A 17,495-nucleotide genomic window follows, 5' to 3' on the forward strand; every position below is an offset into this window, starting at 1 on the left:
CATTGTCTGCAATAGAGTTCTACCACAAGTAATTTCTGATTTGCGGATAGCATGACCTGCCCTGTCTACACTGTAATCATCTGGGCATGAGACTCATCACAGTGATGTTGCTCTGATGTATTGAAGGGGTGCAACTTCATGGGTTTCAGAATGGAAACCTTTTATGGCGTATCAATATAAAAAGGGAAAACCCTAATTTGATGTGTAGCCAGCATTCCCAAGCCATGGTAAAGGTAAAGGACCCCTGACCATTAGGTCCAGTCGTGACCGACTCTGCGGTTGCGGCGCTCATCTCGCTTTATTGGCCGAGGGAGCCGGCGTACAGCTTCCGGGTCATGTGGCCAGCATGACTAAGCCGCTTCTGGCGAACCAGAGCAGCACACGGAAACACCGTTTACCTTCCCGCCGGAGCGGTACCTATTTATCTACTTGCACTTTGATGTGATTTCAAACTGCTAGGTTGGCAGAAGCAGGGACTGAGCAACGGGAGCTCACCCCGTCGCGGGGATTTGAACCGCCAACCTTCTGATCAGCAAGCCCTAGGCTCTGCGGTTTAACCCACAGCGCCGCCATGGTAACCCATAGTTAATGGTTTGCTTTGGATGTAGAGATTGCTTGTGCTTTGCATCTCCCCTAGCACAAGTGTGAACAGTAAGCTACAAAGCAACCACAATTCCCAGGTTGGACGCAATGCTAAGCCAAAGATCATGCTTTGTTAATCATACTAAGGGAGGAACGAAGCAGGAACCATATATGCATTCACAGTGAATGGTTAACTGTGATTTACCATGGCATGTGAATGCAGCTGTAATTGGTGGATAACGGAGATATTTTGAAGGCAGCATTATTCCTATCTTTGTCCCTCTTCAAGAAGATTTCATAATAACAGATGGATTTGGGACCTTGACTGAATAGGGGGAAATCACTATTACAAATGTTGGTCTTTGTTTATTAAATGGCAGATGACTTATGAATAAATAAAAAATAGCCAAAAAATTCTGTTCAGTATTTTTAACAATTTGTGATTTTTTTTAAAATTAAAACTTTAGATACATTACACCATACCAGACAGCCGAATACTGGTCTGCGCGCCATCAAACAGTGCATCAGATCTAGTTTGTTCACGACTTCATGACAGCAACTTGTTAAAGCCAGGAGTTATGGTCAGAGTTAACGCTTCCAGCAGAAATGAAGAGGTAAATTTTATTTACAAGCTTGATGTGCCCTATGTGACTTCATTGTATCTTAATTGCATTATGAGGTAGAGCATGCACTTAAAAGCTCAGCTTTGGCTATATACAATAAGTTTGTTTAGTATGAATTCATTTCTGTTTTTCTCCCTTTATTTGTACTGAGCAATGCTTAGGAACATAGAAGGCTGCCTTATGTGGAGTCAAGACATTTGGTCCCATGTAGTTCAGAATTGTTGACTCGCAGTCAGTAAAACTTCACAGAAACAAACACAAATTATTGGCATCTGTTTTGGTTTTGGCATACAGTAAGTCCGCAACTTACACAGGGGTTACCTTCCAGGGATTGCGCCTAAAGCCAAAATTGCATATAGTCAAAACCCATTGAGTGCAACCGCAGGTAGGATTGCCAAAGTCATTTTTCACGGAAACTTGCCCCCTTTTAAAGATTTTTTTGCCACTCACATAAAGGTGAATGCTCACAAGTTAAATGTACGTAAGTTGCAGGCTTACTCTACTGCCTTCTGTGTACATGAGCTATACACTGTACATTTACCCTGTGATAAAAATATATTAAAGCCCAATTGCTGGTTTTGTGTTGATAGACTCTCAGTGATGTGATAAAGCTTTACAGCAAAGATGGAGAAGACATTTGGAAAGCATCTCGATTCAGGATCATTATAGTGACATGTAGCAGTGCAGGAATGTTCTACCAAATAGGAATAAGGTATTGCAAATGCATGTTTTTGTGAAACATTCAGAACAAGACAGGGGTGTAAAGATGCCCCAAGGTAGTCACCTGAACCAAGAAAAATGAGGAAATTCAAAAACAACCCATCATTCTGTGGTCTTCATTCATAATGTGTTTCACAGTATAATCTGAACAAAATAAAAAAAATCCTTCCAGTAGCACCTTAGAGACCAACTAAGTTTGTTATTTAGGGGACACGGGTGGCGCTGTGGGTTAAAGCCTCAGCGCCTAGGACTTGTCGATCGAAAGGTCGGCGGTTCGAATCCCCGCGGCGGGGTGCGCTCCCGTCGTTCGGTCCCAGCGCCTGCCAACCTAGCAGTTCGAAAGCACCCCCGGGTGCAAGTAGATAAATAGGGACCGCTTACTAGCGGGAAGGTAAACGGCGTTCCGTGTGCTGCACTGGCTTGCCAGATGCAGCTTGTCACGCTGGCCACGTGACCCTGAAGTGTCTCCGGACAGCGCTGGCTCCCGTCCTATAGTGTGAGATGAGCGCACAACCCTAGAGTCTGGCCCGTATGGGCAGGGGTACCTTTACCTTTACCTTTAAGTTTGTTATTGGTACCTGTAACTAGTATAATCTGAGTCACTGAATATTTTAACATGTCATTTTAACTATCAAAAAATTCCATGAAACTCACTGAGTGACCTTGTCACCCACTGCTTCTCCTGGCAAAAGTTTTCCCACCTCTTCTTCATGAATGTGAAAGAGGAGAGGGGAGCACATGAGCTCCACGGATTGTAAAGGAGCGAAAGAAGGGATTGCAGAAGCCTCAAGTCTTCCACAGTTTGTTCAGATATCAGCATGTTAGGCGATTATGTATGTTCACTTTATTGTAACATATGTGAAGCAGCCCCAAGGCAGCCTCTTTAAACTTGGTCAAATAATCAAAGGCTTTAACTGGATTGAAAAACTATTCATTCACAAGTATTGTATTTCTGGTTTTTTAAATAAGTGCTTTGGTACCAGCACTGGATGGCAGAACATGCAACAAGCCAGCAATTTCAACTTTTGTTCTATTAACTCTAGGCTTGGACACTTCACACATGCATTTTTGGATGAAGCAGGACAGGCCAGTGAACCAGAAAGCCTCATTCCACTGGGGCTGATTTCAGAAGTCAGTGGGCAGGTGTGTACGTTTCTACCGCCTTTGTTGGGTTGAGCCTCTTTCCTTTCCTTTGAGAGTCGTGAAATAAAGTTTCTAGAAAGAAGAAAATACTAAATTTTTGGAAGATCTTGTCATATGCTGCTGGTGCATATGATATTAAGGATGTGCTTATACAAAAGCACTCGCTGCGTGCAACTACGTCATTTCTTCCTTTGCCCAAGCTGCAAAGCTTGAATGTGACTTCAAGGCTTATTTGCTGGCAGAAACAGGAGCAAAGGGGATGCATGAATCTCATGCTTCTTAAGACAAGATTTGATAGTGTGAACATGCTCTAAATGGTAATGTACTTGATTTTTAATTGTCATCTCTATTGCAATATTGTAGTTATCAAACACTGTTAAACTTTAGTAAGGTAATAGGCCACATGGTCACAAATTAATGTTCATGTTTATTCCAGCATCTCCAGCTAATGAAACAAAAGGAAGAGAGGAATTCTTGAGAAGGGCTGGGAAAGATATTGGCCTGAGCAGGAGGAATGACTGAACTGGCTCTTCTTCCATATTGCACATTATTGTTCTCAATATATCTTTCCATAGCACCCAGACAGAAGATTTCAGTGACTTAACTGTAGGCAGGAGAATTGTGGACCCATTTAACAAATGCTACCTTTTTGCAAACGTTTCTAGGTGGCTGTCAAAACAATAAAATAGCAGCAATAGGCAGTACAATACAGCAATAAAATCTTGAAACCAGTAGACATTAAAACAATTAATTCAGATTTAGGGAGAAACAAATTACCCATAAACTCAGTTATTCCACTAAGCCTGAAGGACTGCCCGGTGCTTCCTAGACCCATATGCTCAATAATGGAAATTCATAATTGGAAGCCATCACTGGAAAGAAAAGAAAAACCCTCCCTCTAGTAGCCACCCATCTAATTTCAGAATATGTGAGTACCCAAGAGAAGGGCTTCAGATAAGATCTTAACTGCTCAGCAGGTTAATTTGAAGAAGGGTGTTACTTCAGTTACTTGGGACTCATGCCATTTTAGGGCTTTAAAGGTGAAAACCAGCACTGGAGTGTGGAAACAAAGTACTGCCCCACTAGCCAGTGAAGCACTTTTAATACTGGCATGATGTGCTCAGAGAGTTCATTCCCACTTAATAGTCCAGCTGTCGTGTTTTAGACCAGCTGTAGTTTCCAAATGTGCCAAACTGTACATGCAGTGCACTGCAGTAAATCAGTCTAGCTGCGCCTTTCAAGTCCAGTCTAGCTGTGCCTTTCAAGCTGGCCCATTTAGCTCTCACCAACCAGAGCTGATAGAAGACAGTCCAAGTTTTTGCTGCCTACCTGAGCATCTAGCAGCAGTGCTGGACCACACAGTACCCCCCACCCCTCTCCAACTGTGAACGCTGGCCTTAAGAGAGGAGTGGGGATCTAGAGCCGACTGAATACCACTTCCCTAGACTGATAGACCATTCATCAACATACCTCTTTTTTAAAAATCTGTATTTAGCCTCACTTTGTTAGCCTTCCTACAGCCCGTTACTGACTCCAGGTATCTGTTTGGGGCATCAACAGGTCCTCCTTGGACAGATATAAAAGCAGAGTGAGCTGGAAGCCACCTGCATGTTGATGGCACACTACTACAAGATCCCCTGAACATGTTTTGTATTGCATGAAAATGTTGCATTAAAACTTGATTTTAAGTTTCCCTTTTTTAAATAAACAATTGTATTTACAGATAGTCCTTTCAGGTGATCCAATGCAGCTAGGTCCAGTAATAAAATCCAGGCTTGCTTCAGTTTATGGATTGCACATTTCCCTGCTGGAGAGACTGATGAGTCGCCCTCTATATCAGAGAGATGAGGAGGCTTTTGGTGCTACTGAATCATACAATCCTCTGTTGGTAAGTTAATTGGGGAATGGTGTTAACCACTCAGTCTCTGAAGTTATTCAGTACAGCAGTCAACCAGTAGTTTTGCTGATACCGAAAGAATACAAAACAAATGTTATGAATACCAGATAAAACCATGTTTCATGAGAACTTGCCACCCCCATAATACTTACTTGTATTTATAGAGGACAGGTGGTGGTGTCTGCAGGTGTATCGAAACTAGCATACTGCCCAAAGATAAAATTCATATTTCTTGTCCCTCCCACTTTTGCCTCTGGCCCCGCCCACCACTAGCACGTGACCCCGGAAGGTTGCCTGGATGAAAGGCAGCCCTCAACCTGAAAAAGATTCTCCACTGTGATGTATAGTATATAATCTTGTATCTCTTCATTAAATGCAAGCTGCTGTCTTCTAGGCAATTTCTTCAGCTCTCAACAGATATTATATAACAGATCTAAAATACAGTACAAATTCTAACGTTGACTCCAGTAGCCTTTTCAAACAGACGTAATCAGCGAGTAGCATCACATCTTTAAGGTTGGAAATACTTGGGGCTCCCCAGCCTAGTGAGTCAGTGCCATCGTGTACGATTGGGGGCATTGATGGAATCTGTCTTGGAGAACTCAAGTTTCTTCTCTCTGGGAAGAATGTGGCCTGCACAGCTCCTGTTCCAGTCTTAATACATGGGCTGGCAAAGATCAACACAAACTGAGCCAATCTGTACATCTAAACTAGGGACACAGTTGGCACTGTGGTCTAAACCACTGAGCCTTTGGGGCTTGCCCATCAGAAGGCCAGCAGTTTGAATCCATGCGATGGGGCGAGCTCCCGTTGCTCTGGCCCAGCTTCTGCCAACTTAGCAGTTCGAAAGCATACCAATGCAAGTAGATAAATATTTACCGCTGTGGTGGGAAAGTAAACAGCATTTCTGTATGCTCTGGCACTTGTCACGGTGCTCTTATTGTGCCAGAAGCAGTTTAGTCGCATGACAGAAAGCTGTCTGTGGACAAACGCTGGCTCCCTCGGCCTGAAGCGAGATGAGCACCACACCCCATAGTCACCTTTAACTGGACTTAGCCATCCAGAGGTCCTTTACCTTTACCTTACCTTACAGACATATTCCCAGTGAAGTTCATCAGGAAGCCGCTTCCAGAAGTGACATTCTTTGAAACGTGGCAAAACTGGCCCCATGTACCAATAAGCATTTGCTTCAGATAATAACGTACAGCCCCCTGTTCTGGATTTTACTTTCTTTGCTTGCAGATTACAAAGCTTGTGAAGAATTACAGGTCACATGCTGCACTGCTCACATTGCCATCTAGACTCTTTTACCATAAGGAGTTGGAAGTGTGCGCTGATCCTTCCGTGACAAACTCTTTGTTGGGATGGAACAAGCTGCCAAGGAAAGGTTTCCCCCTGGTTTTTCATGGAATGAGAGTACGTAAAACATGTTTGTATCCAAAGAGAGGTTGGCAAAACTTAGGGTCTAGGCATGGCCATAGCTGGGGAGGGCAGCTGCCCCCCTAAATCAAGTAAACGAAATACTTAGAAATTGAAGAACAATTTTGACAGATTTTTTAGTAAAAAGTAAAAAAGATTCCAATTTTGTTGAAATAATTGACTTTTTCTGGTAAATAATAATTATAATGCCTTAATTAATTAATTAATGTAATTAATTATTATGAAAATGCATTTGTTTGGTGATAACCACATTAAAGTCACTTTTATTATCAAAATAGTTATCATGAGAATAAAACAGGCTATCAGATTTTCAGGAAAATAAATATGAAGTGCATGGTTGACGGTTTTCTTTTCCCACCTCCCAATGGCCAGGGCACTGAAACACGTGAAGGCTACAATCCTTCTTGGTTCAATCCCACAGAAGCAGTCCAAGTAATGTTTTATTGTTGCCTTGTTGCTAAAAGCATCTACCATACAGTGTCACAGAAAGATATTGGAGTGATTACGCCTTATCAAAAGCAGGTATGGCTTCCTGCTATGGATTTCTATTGTGCCTATGCTATTCTTTGTTTCTTGTCTGCTCTTCGTTTTCTTTTTGTATGGAATGTTATTGGTACATGTTTTGGTTGTTTCCTGGGGTGGTGTTGTAAGCTTACCCTAAGAGGTTCTCAAAGCCATGTTGTAGGATGGCAGTCACAACTATTAAAAAAAAACAAAAACCAGAAGGTACTTCTCAATCATCATCATCATAATTTCTATTTATAACTCATCTGGCTAGGGACATAAGTCTACTAAGATTGCTGAAATTGTTAGAATATTTTCCCCAGACAATAAAGTGTATGTTAGAGATGGGCAAATCTTGTCAATTTTGGTTTCTTATTTTTCTAGTATTTAAGTTCAACATTTCCTCATCAAATTGTAATTTGCCCATCCAACAAAAAGTCCCCAGGAGAATTCAAATGAATTTAAGAGTTCATTTTGACTAATATACACATTTTTTGTCTCACATGCTGATTTTTGTAAGCAGTTTGCCCTCCTGTAGTGCATTTGCACATGTTATTTTCTCTAATAAATGCATTTTTAGGCACACTTCCCCTAAGGTGCATGTTTGTGTACCCACTATAGAGTTGGAGAACTGCACGTTTTGAAAGATTGCAGTGTTTTGGTTCGCATATTATTTGAGAAACTGAAAATTAGATAGATCTACATCACAATGTGAGCTAACTTTTGCCACTTCCCAAATTTATCTTCTTCCACCAGCAGGATCGTTTCCTGGATCTCAATCTCCTTCATGAACATAAAGAAGACTTTTCAATGCAGAAGCCTTGTTGAGATCCAAGGCAATATGTATATTCTTTACTACATCACATATAGCTTATAATTTTGAAAGATGCAAGAGTGGATTTAAGTGATGGTGGATCTTAATCGAAAGTTAGTAAAGCATTACATAGGCAACAGGATATTTTCACAAAAAGCCACCTAAATTTACAGTTCTCCCTTAGGTTATGTGTTTAGCTTTGGGGAGGTTAACCTTTTTTGGCCTGTGGTCCATATTCAGAGTTGGATTTCAGGAACTGAATTTCCTGCTCATCTGTTTAATGCCAGCTGTGTTGAATGCCATAACTGAAATGTAATTGTCATACTGTCTCTAGGTAGAAAAAATCAGAATTCTCTTGCGCAGTGTGGATTTAGCAGACATCAAAGTGGGCTCTGTAGAGGAGTTTCAAGGGCAAGAATTCCTAGTGATCATCCTATCAACAGTATGTAGTGAGATGCTATTTGTGTGTCTGAAACACCCAAGTGTTGGTCACATTCTCAAGAGCTGCGAGTGGAAGCAACAAAACAATGCAAAAATAGGTGGCATTACTCTTAATGATCAGCAGGGAGTTTAGATAGGCATGTTCAGACATTGTAGTCCTCTGCAGGTTTGCTCAGAAATAAGTCCCACTTGTTCAGTGATGCTTACTCCCAGGACACTTACTCCCAGGAAAGTGTGCAGCTGGGCAGAGCTGGAGAGTGAATCCACAGTCCAAAGCATTGGCAGCTCACACTGGCCGGCCGGAACTTGTGGTTGGGAGGACAGGATTGTGCTCTGTTATATTTTTAAAAATGGCAGCCGTGTTATTGTAACAGGTCTACTGCTAACTCCAGTTAAACCTAGCAGATTCCACTGCTAACTGCCTCAATTAATTAAACCTGTAGCGAACCTACCGCTTGGTACAACGATTAACTAAATTTCTAAATTACCACAGGTTATCTTTTGGAATTCTTGTTTGAGAGAAAGTGATTTGGAGTCTTAGGCAGAAACTGAACAAATTAGGAAGGTTTTATTTGCAAAACAAAGTTGGTAAAACAAGGATGGCTCTGGAGTTGTCTTCTTTCAGGAAACAGTTAACTTATTAATTACACTAAGTTTAAGATGTCAGAGGCATTAAAGTAGTAAATGCACAACTTTTCTTAAACGTCAGTTGCTAAAAATCAGGATTTACACTTCCGGTAGATGTTCAGTTTTCTTGAAGAGACGCTAAAATGCTTAACTCAGTTTCTGTTATTTCACTCTGGTGCCTTTACTTAGTTATGACAGATGTTAGAGGAAAATACTTTTGACACAGCACAGCTTTCTTCACAGCTTAATATTTTAGTTCACAAGCAAAGGGCACTTTTTGTCAATTACCCAACCTCTTAATCCTACTCCTGCCTGAGGCATTTCCAAATAGTGTAACAGACCCTGGGGATCACTACACCCCTTTTCACTGGTTTTGGGAGTCTTTTCCTTCTAGAAGATCTCTCTGCTCCTGGCTAGAATGAGACTCAGGTAATCTCTATTCCTACAGCTTCTACCTCTCCTGGCTCACACTCAGCCCTCCAGTTAACTCCTGTCTGTATACCTTCCCCACTCAACCTTGTCTTCCTATTAAAGCCGCGAGGCTCTTTCCTGTTCCTATGGATAGTCTCCTCAATGTGGATGTTCCACTCAGATCAGAACTACTTCTCCCTCAGTCAAATCCTCTCCTAATCCCTATCTTGCATCTCAAATCAGGCCCTCTGTCTGTCCCCATCTAACTTTCTCCCTCTGAAAATGTTCCTTTTATTCCCCCTCCCAAAGTGTCTAGCTATCTTTGGTAGCCAAGTAGAGAGAGGCTCCAGCACTCTGTTGGGATTTCTGAGGGACTATATCACCCAACTGGTCTGGCTCTGCTGTCCGTCACGCACACTGTAATCATAGGCCCTTGCATCCTAGATCCCCTCCAGTAGTTATGGAATGAGCATTATAGACTTTTGAACTTCTAGCTGGGAGCTCCTGCAACTGCTCCAGCCAATCACAGCAGTCTCAGATGTTGCACAGCTAATGCATTGTGGTGGTACAACATCTCTTAGGGTTGCCTCCTAACACAAGACAACATAGTTGGACCTTGCATAGAGTATGTGTGTGGGTGTATATATGGACGCACACACAAACATATAACTTCTGTAGAATTACCTTTGCAGGGTTTAATGTTTCTGCTTTCTTCCAGGTTCGGTCAAACGAAACTTCATTTGCTGATGAAAAACAACTCTTAGGTTTCCTTACTAATTCAAAGCGCTTTAATGTGGCAATTACCAGACCCAAGGCATTGCTCATTATAGTAGGGAATCCTCATGTGCTCGTCAGAGTAAGGCTTGCTTGCTTGCTATCTGCCAATGCAAAATGTTGAATTCATGCTTGCTTCAGTTAAAACTGTGAATTTCAGAGTGGAATGGCAGGTTGCCTGTGGCTATCTGTAGTATAAATACTGTAAAATTTACGTGCAAGGGCTTTTCATTTAGAATACATTCACACCTGGTCATGTGTTCCAGCTTTTCTGTTTCAGGCAATATTAACCCATGAGAGAGTGAAAAGGGTTATAATGATAATGAATATGTGGTGAATTCAGCCATGGTTATGTTGAAGATGGAACAGCCTGGGATGCAACAATAATTTCTTGACTGAAGCCAAAAGAACCCAGATTTTTCAGTAGAAATGTAACACAATCATTTGATTTGATTTTGATTTAATATTTCTATTCCGCATTTCCAACAACAAATGTTGAGCTCAAAGCAGTTCACAATGACCACAAAAGCACTGAAACAACGACAACATTACAATCACTATACTATCAAACACAATAACATTTAAATAAAGCAAACAGCAACAAATTCATCGATTCAGTAAAGTCACAGTAATTCAAAATATCAGAAAATATAAAAAAAAGTTCATCAAAATGATTAATATGATTCAGTAAAGCATTAGCTAAGAAGAAAGGAAGTTTCCATTATGGCATTGATATTAATGATGAGTGGTTTTCATTCTTGGTGTATTTCATATTTGTAACTTTTGTAGTAAGTTGCAAACTTAAAGCTACAACAATGGAAACATAAATTAAAACAACAGTTAAAATATAAATATGGCTAAATCACATAAGCTAAGAAACCCCACACATAATAAACTCTTCAAACACCTCACTTTAATAGCTGTTTGTATAGGGTCGTGGTCTAAACCACTTAGCCTCTTGGGCTTGCTGATCAGAAGGTCAGCAGTTCAAATCCCCACAACGGGGTGAGCTCCCGTTGCTCGGTCCCAGCTTCTGCCAACCTAGCAGTTCGAAAGCACGTCAAAGTGCAAGTAGATAAATAGGTACCGCTCTGGCAGGAAGGTAAACGGTGTTTCCGTGTGCTGCTCTGGTTTCGCCAGAAGCGGATTAGTCATGCTGGCCACATGACCCCAAAAAAAATGTCTGCGGACAAACGCCAGCTCGCTCAGCCTGTAAAGTGAGATGAGTGCCGCAACCCCAGAGTCATCTGTGACTGGACATAACTGTCAGGGGTCCTTTACCTTTACCTTTTTAAAGTAACATGCTCATTAAAAATAGACTACCCAAAGAAACCATCCCTTTTTGCCAAGCCTGCTCACTTGTCTGCATGAAATTCCTGGTAGTCTACTAGCAAGCAAGTTTAAACACAAGGCTGTGTTAGAATATGTTTGCTGCAGTCCAGCTCATACAATAGCATCTTATGTTTCCTAACAACAGTTTTATGTGAAAGTCAGCTACCAAGAATGTTCTAAAGATATTCTTCTTTAGGCATGCTGTTTTCAAGTACTGTAAAATTATAAATTGGTTGCAGGATTACTTTTGTTAAAATTCATATTCATAAATTCTGCAGTTGTTAACAATCTTTTTATTATTGTTATTTGTTCAGGATGCCTGCTTTAGTGCTCTATTGGAATACAGTTTGACAAATGGAGCTTACATTGGCTGTGACTTACCACAGGAACTACAAAATCTAAATCAGTGAGTGTCTTTTCAGCACTTGTGAAAGAAGGGAGGGAGGGAGGGATAAATCAGCAGTTGCTCTTTATCCCAAAATCTGCTTTTAAGGAAATAATGATAAATCTGCCACTGGTGTTACCATATCTGAAAAAGCATGTGATAAAAATGCATGTTGTGTGTAGGAAATACGGAGTTAAAATGTTCAGCTCACAGTCTTAAACTATAAAACTGTAGCATATTAACAGAATAGGAAAAACAATTTACTGCTATTTGCCAGGAATAGATGAGCTTAGAGCAGTGAGGCATGTGAAAGTACTGTCTTTTAAAGGTGTGAGGAACAACTTATTTAGAATTCGGTGTGGATGTCAACATACAGTATTTGGGCATCACATGTAGATACTGCTACATGTGATGAATGTATGTACTTAACATTTTATGCCAGTTTAACTATCCTGATATGCTCAGAGGATTCTGGGAATTTTAAAATTAATGCTGAAAGTTCTGTTAGTAGCATAGCCCCTTCCTAGAATTGTGATTCTCAGTTTTTTGTGGGAAATAGGAAACAACTACTAAACTAAGGGTGGTTTTCAACTTAGGTTTACTTAGAGTGGACCCACTGAAATTAACAAACATGACAAGGCTAGGTCCTTTAATTTTAGTAGGTTGATTCTGAGTGAAACTTAGCTGAATACCACCATTCTATGTATGCAATTTAGATACCCTATGTTGTCTTTGGTTGTTGAAACGATTCCCAGTGCTCTTGATCTGGTTGTTCAACTAAAAGTGCTATCAATAACAGTGCTATTTCATTACCTGTCTTGCTTGGTTAATCCACAGGTCTGAGTAATTAAAAAGATTTGCTGCACTTCCGACTAAATCTTCCTGACCATGTCCCGATCTGCCCGAAGTTTGGATAAATAGAAAGCCAGCACTTCCCTGGCAGGTTAAGAACTTTGTATTGAAAGCCCTTTAAACAGATGTATCTTAAAATAGGATACAAATGTTTATTTCAAAGTTGCTGTATTTTTACATGGTGTTAAATATCACTAATTTGAATAAAGTTTTCTGCATGTTGGCTGTCTGGTGGGACTTGTATATATGGAAATAAGAATGATAGTAAGATACTTCGTTCACCGTTTAAAGGTATAGTGCCAACTTTATGATGTAGTTTAAGCTGCACCCCATCCTTCTGCAGATATTGGTAGCATATTTCTCTCGCACGAGTTCCTCCCTAATCTACTACCCCTCCTTGCTTTCCGTTTCTTCCTTCCTTTAGGAAGCAGAATGGCAAGCAACTCCCCAACAGATTCCCTACATGTGATTAATAAGCTTACCTCTCAGTGGGGTCCTGCCTATTATCCTGAGAATTAATGGAGCCCCCACCGCCTTTTCGGTGGAATTTGATTTCCCCTGGGGATCTTAAAAGCCCAATCAGCAAAACCACCTACCTCCTTTGTCCACTAGGATTTATTGCCTTGGTTCTGGCAGCATTTGTGCAGTGTTTGGATATGTTTTGCCTTTTAAGTAGAGGTGCTTAAATGTTTTGACAACTTCTAACAGTACTAGTATCCTTGCCTAAAATAAATGGGAGGGGGGAGAGGTTGATTTATTCATTGTCATTCTGACTGCTACAGCAGCTTTCTATATAAAATACAACAATGGTGGTTTACAAGCAATAAAACCATCAACAATAATAAATTACAAAAATCCTAAAACAGTTTACAGTTAGCTTAAAAAGTGAAACAATAGTCATAAAATCCAAATGATATGGATAACAATTATCTGATACAAAGTTTCATAAATTCAGGCTGAACATAAAAGAGAAGATTTGCATCATTAACTCCTCATCATATTTATAGGTGGGGCGGGGCACAAAAACCATTCTCAGTTCTTCCAGAAAGCAAGGAAATGACAGCTTTCAGACCCAGTTTCAAGACTAGCACTGCTATCTGTAACACAGAGATAACTTGATGACATCCAGCCAGGGGAGGGGAGGGAGAAAGATACCCCACCCACTATTTAGTTCGTGGTGCAACACATCACCTAAGTCATAACTGCTATTCTCCCAACAAATGGTATCTGCCACGTTAAGCTGGTCAATCCAGTTTGATCTCTTTAGCAGCCTCTTTTTATAACCAGAGTCCTAGCATTGAAGAATCCATTTAGTCCAATCCAGTCCCATTACAGTATCCTGTTTCTTCATTTTATATCATATCATATCACAGAGTTGGAAGGGACCCTGAGGATGACCTGTTATAGTCCACCCCCCTGGAATGCAGGAAAAGGCAGCTGTCCCATACAGAGATCGAACTTGCAACCTTGGTGTTATCAGCACCATGCCGCTCTCAGGTCAGACTCAAAGGAGCAGGAATTACAACTTTTTTTAAAAAGGAACACCTACTTCTGCAGTTGAAAGACCTTTCTCGTGAAAAGAAAGCACTGCTCCCTTATTTAGAAAGTAAGAGTTCATTGAATATTCTTATTTTACACATAAGTGTTTGTGGAGTATTATTTTACACACACGTATTATGTACCAATCTGAGAGTACATTCTTGTCATATGACCCCTTATGGAACAGGCTTTATTTCCTAATTTTAACCAAAGCAGACTCCCTCAGATTTACAGTTCAGCACAACATATCCCATAGAAAAACAGTGAGCCATTGCCCTGCCTTCAGAAAGGCTGCAGGGCAAGGAGTTGCTCTATAGGTATATATTCAGCACGTCTGCTTTTCTATACCAATTCCAAATTAGTTTTTGAGCTGCATGAAGTACTAAGATTCTGCTTGAGCCCATAATTTATCTCTGACAAAAGAGGCAAAGCCAAAAACAGTATTGCCTTCTGGGGTCTAGGATCTTTCACAGGCCCTGATCAGCTGGAATCTCCTAATACTTCTCTGTGCCATTTCAGAGCATAAGCAGCAGCACTCAAAGCCCATATAGCGGAAACCAAGGGAAGGATACCTAAACCTCAATTTCCTCTATTGTCCATGCTAAGAAAAGATGGCTGAGGCAATTTCCCTGCCTCTGCTTGCATGCAGAGTTTGCTAATGGTCTTCTTATACTCATCTTCAATCAGCAGTGTCCCATTCAAAAGTTCCTCAACAAGTTGGTGCTACAATTGCATTTTATTATCAGGAGGGGAGGGGGGAACCCCCAAATCAAGTCTGAAAACAGATGGGAAGCTAACCCAAAAAGAGAGAAGATGTGAGAAGAAACACGAATACATAGGAGGCAAAAACAACTTCAGGGCAGGCCCTGAAAAGTCTGGTCAAGACTTTTACCTACTACAGTGGTACCTCGGGTTACATACGCTTCAGGTTACAGACTCTGCTAACCCAGAAATAGTACCTTGGTGTTATGTACTGAGTTGAATAGGATCCAAACTGCAGCAGTCTGATTGGTCCTATAACAATAGGATTCAGAATGCAGCAGTGTGATTGGTCCTAGAACAATGCAGCAGTATGATTGGTTGGCAGGAACCACCCAATCATGCTCCAGATAGAAGTGAATCCACAACCTGATTGGCTTACAGTAGAATTCCGGAATTAGCCAATCATGTGCAGCCCATTGTGTAAATAATGTATATAAAGCATATACTTTGAGGGGACATTCATTCATTCCTCCTCACCACTATGAGCTGAATAAAGAGCATGAAATCACTTTGCGACTCTGAGTATATTTCACTCGGGTTAAGAACTTTGCTTCAGGATGAGAGCAGAAATCGTGCTCCAGCGGCACGGCAGCAGCAGGAAGCCCCATTAGCTAAAGTGGTTCTTCAGGTTAACAACAGTTTCAGGTTAAGAACGGACCTCCAGAACAAATTAAGTACTTAACCCGAGGTACCGCTGTATAGGAGAGAAGAGCATGAAGGAGTCAGGCAAAGGCTACATCAAGACTTGCTCCAGTCAGGCTGTCCCCTCACAAGGCCAACTGACGCCACCTGCCCTGAAGGAAGGAAAAAGGGAGAGAGACGGGCAAAGAGAACTGGCACTTTGCCTGTTAGACTCTCCCCACCCCCACCAATTTTTATATCCTTTGTGTTGGCATTTTAAAATTGCAAACTGCCTTGGCAGAAATGGTTTCATTGAAACAATGAACCTCTAGAAGACTTTTTGACAGCAATTCCAGAGAAAAGGGCTGGGAGTCTCAAGAAACCTTAAATCTGCAGTCCAAATTAATTTTCGTATCGACTGGAATGGTCGTCGCAGTAATCAATGGGACTGAACTATAAATATTCTAGTTTAGTGTGCTTATGGATCGTGGCCATTGTGATTGGAAGTTTTGAAGTAGAGGCTGCCAAGGAAAGCAAAAGGACATGAACAAGAAAGGACTGAAGCAGCAGTCGGAGAAGCTGCTGGGAGGGGGAAACAGAACACTTTGTATGCATGGCACTCCTATATTCTCATTTGAGGTAATCTTGATGATATCCATAGTATCAAAATGCAGCCCTGCAGCTTAATTCAGAAGCACATTTGTATGCAGTGAGTGCTGAGTTTAAAAGCTGGATACATCTTTGTGGTGAAGATCCATCCATTACTACTGCTAGCCCTTAGAGCAGCAGTGGCTCTGGCCCAAGGAGGATAGTTTTTGCTTTTGGCCCACCCTTGTGGGGGTCCTGTCTCTAGTGGTTGTGGTTACCACACACACGATCCACACCACGCAGGCTGCACTTAGTCCCTTACGAAAAGCTTGCGTTTTTTTGAGAGGGGTTGTGAATCAATGACAAAGAAAAAAATTCTGTCACTGAAAATATTTACAAAACGCACAGGTCTTTGGATGGTGAGAGTGTCGTGCAGCAGTGAATTAATCAACGCAGAGTCTTCTTCATAAACAGAATAAAGTTGTTCATAAACAGCATAGTTAAAGAGCATACACAGAATGCTCATAGCAGCTATTTAACTCTTCACAGGCACAGTCTTGGTTATTGATTTACTGGAGTCCTGGAGCCACTCTTGTCTGCAGCAACACAACACCACACACTGAGACACACACACTGACACTGGCTGAGACACACACACAGAGAGACTCAGGACACCGAGGCTACTTTTATAGGGAGAATGAGTTTGCTGTTAACAGCAGGCTTGAATGATTTTGTAGGCCTTACTGCTGCTCTCAAGAACCTTTGTCTCATGACAGAGAGAAAAGCTGAGGTGAGACAGCAGCTTGCCAAGAGAGCTGGGAATCAAAACAGCAACTTTGTGCATCATGCGCTTCAGCCTTTCCTAAGTTTCCTTGAGACCTTGAGCTTGCCACTGCTGAGGATGATGTGCCCATTATGTTACATCAGTTGCAGCAAAAACTGAGGGAGCCCATTATAGCGCCTCTCATTTGTCTTTCCAGCATGCATGCATGTATGACTTTCCCTGAAGGTTTAGCAGAACTGTAAACCACATCTGTCTTCAGCAGCGTTTTGCAGCCTGAAACAGGCTTTTAATAGGGAACTGTAACAGCTCCTGCACACTGTGGGATTGGCCTAGCAACTGAGACCAAAATAATACCTCTGTTTCGTCAAGTGCTAAACCGATCCCACGATTGCCTTATTGGTGTACGAGGAAAGGTCTAGGCATTGGATTGGGCAATCAAACTGTCTTTGATAGGTTTACCACACCTATCAGCCAATCACCCATTCCCACCACCCTTCTGAGTAATACCCCTCCCCAGCCTCTCACTATATACCGTATTTTTCGCTCTGTAAGACGCACCAGACCACAAGACGCACCTAGTTTTTGGAGGAGGAAAACAAGAAAAAAAATATTCTGAATCTCAGGAGCCAGAACAGCAAGAGGGATCGCTGCACAGT

At 41.4% G+C, this 17,495-nt stretch overlaps 1 protein-coding gene across 3 annotated transcripts in view; it reads left to right on the top strand.

Moving 5' to 3' along the window:
• MOV10L1 (Mov10 like RNA helicase 1) overlaps positions 1-14,052 on the top strand; it is a 39,195-nt gene extending 25,143 nt beyond the window's left edge. Inside the window, exons 18-27 of one of the 3 annotated variants that reach the window (XM_028747116.2) lie at positions 1,050-1,196; positions 1,796-1,917; positions 2,969-3,068; positions 4,792-4,956; positions 6,208-6,381; positions 6,778-6,927; positions 8,058-8,165; positions 9,921-10,058; positions 11,623-11,714; positions 13,919-14,052. In XM_028747116.2, coding sequence (XP_028602949.2) covers positions 1,050-1,196; positions 1,796-1,917; positions 2,969-3,068; positions 4,792-4,956; positions 6,208-6,381; positions 6,778-6,927; positions 8,058-8,165; positions 9,921-10,058; positions 11,623-11,714; positions 13,919-13,952 — 1,230 coding nt within the window. In that variant the 3' untranslated portion in view covers positions 13,953-14,052. Of the gene's footprint in view, positions 1-1,049; positions 1,197-1,795; positions 1,918-2,968; positions 3,069-4,791; positions 4,957-6,207; positions 6,382-6,777; positions 6,928-8,057; positions 8,166-9,920; positions 10,059-11,622; positions 11,715-12,530; positions 12,769-13,918 lie in introns of those variants that run through there. The other 2 variants (XM_028747117.2, XM_077935822.1) reach the window with 2 other exon arrangements.
• The last annotated feature ends 3,443 nt before the right edge of the window (positions 14,053-17,495 follow it).

Source organism: Podarcis muralis, chromosome 10 (genome assembly GCF_964188315.1).
Source record: "Podarcis muralis chromosome 10, rPodMur119.hap1.1, whole genome shotgun sequence".
NCBI lineage: Eukaryota > Metazoa > Chordata > Lepidosauria > Squamata > Lacertidae > Podarcis > Podarcis muralis.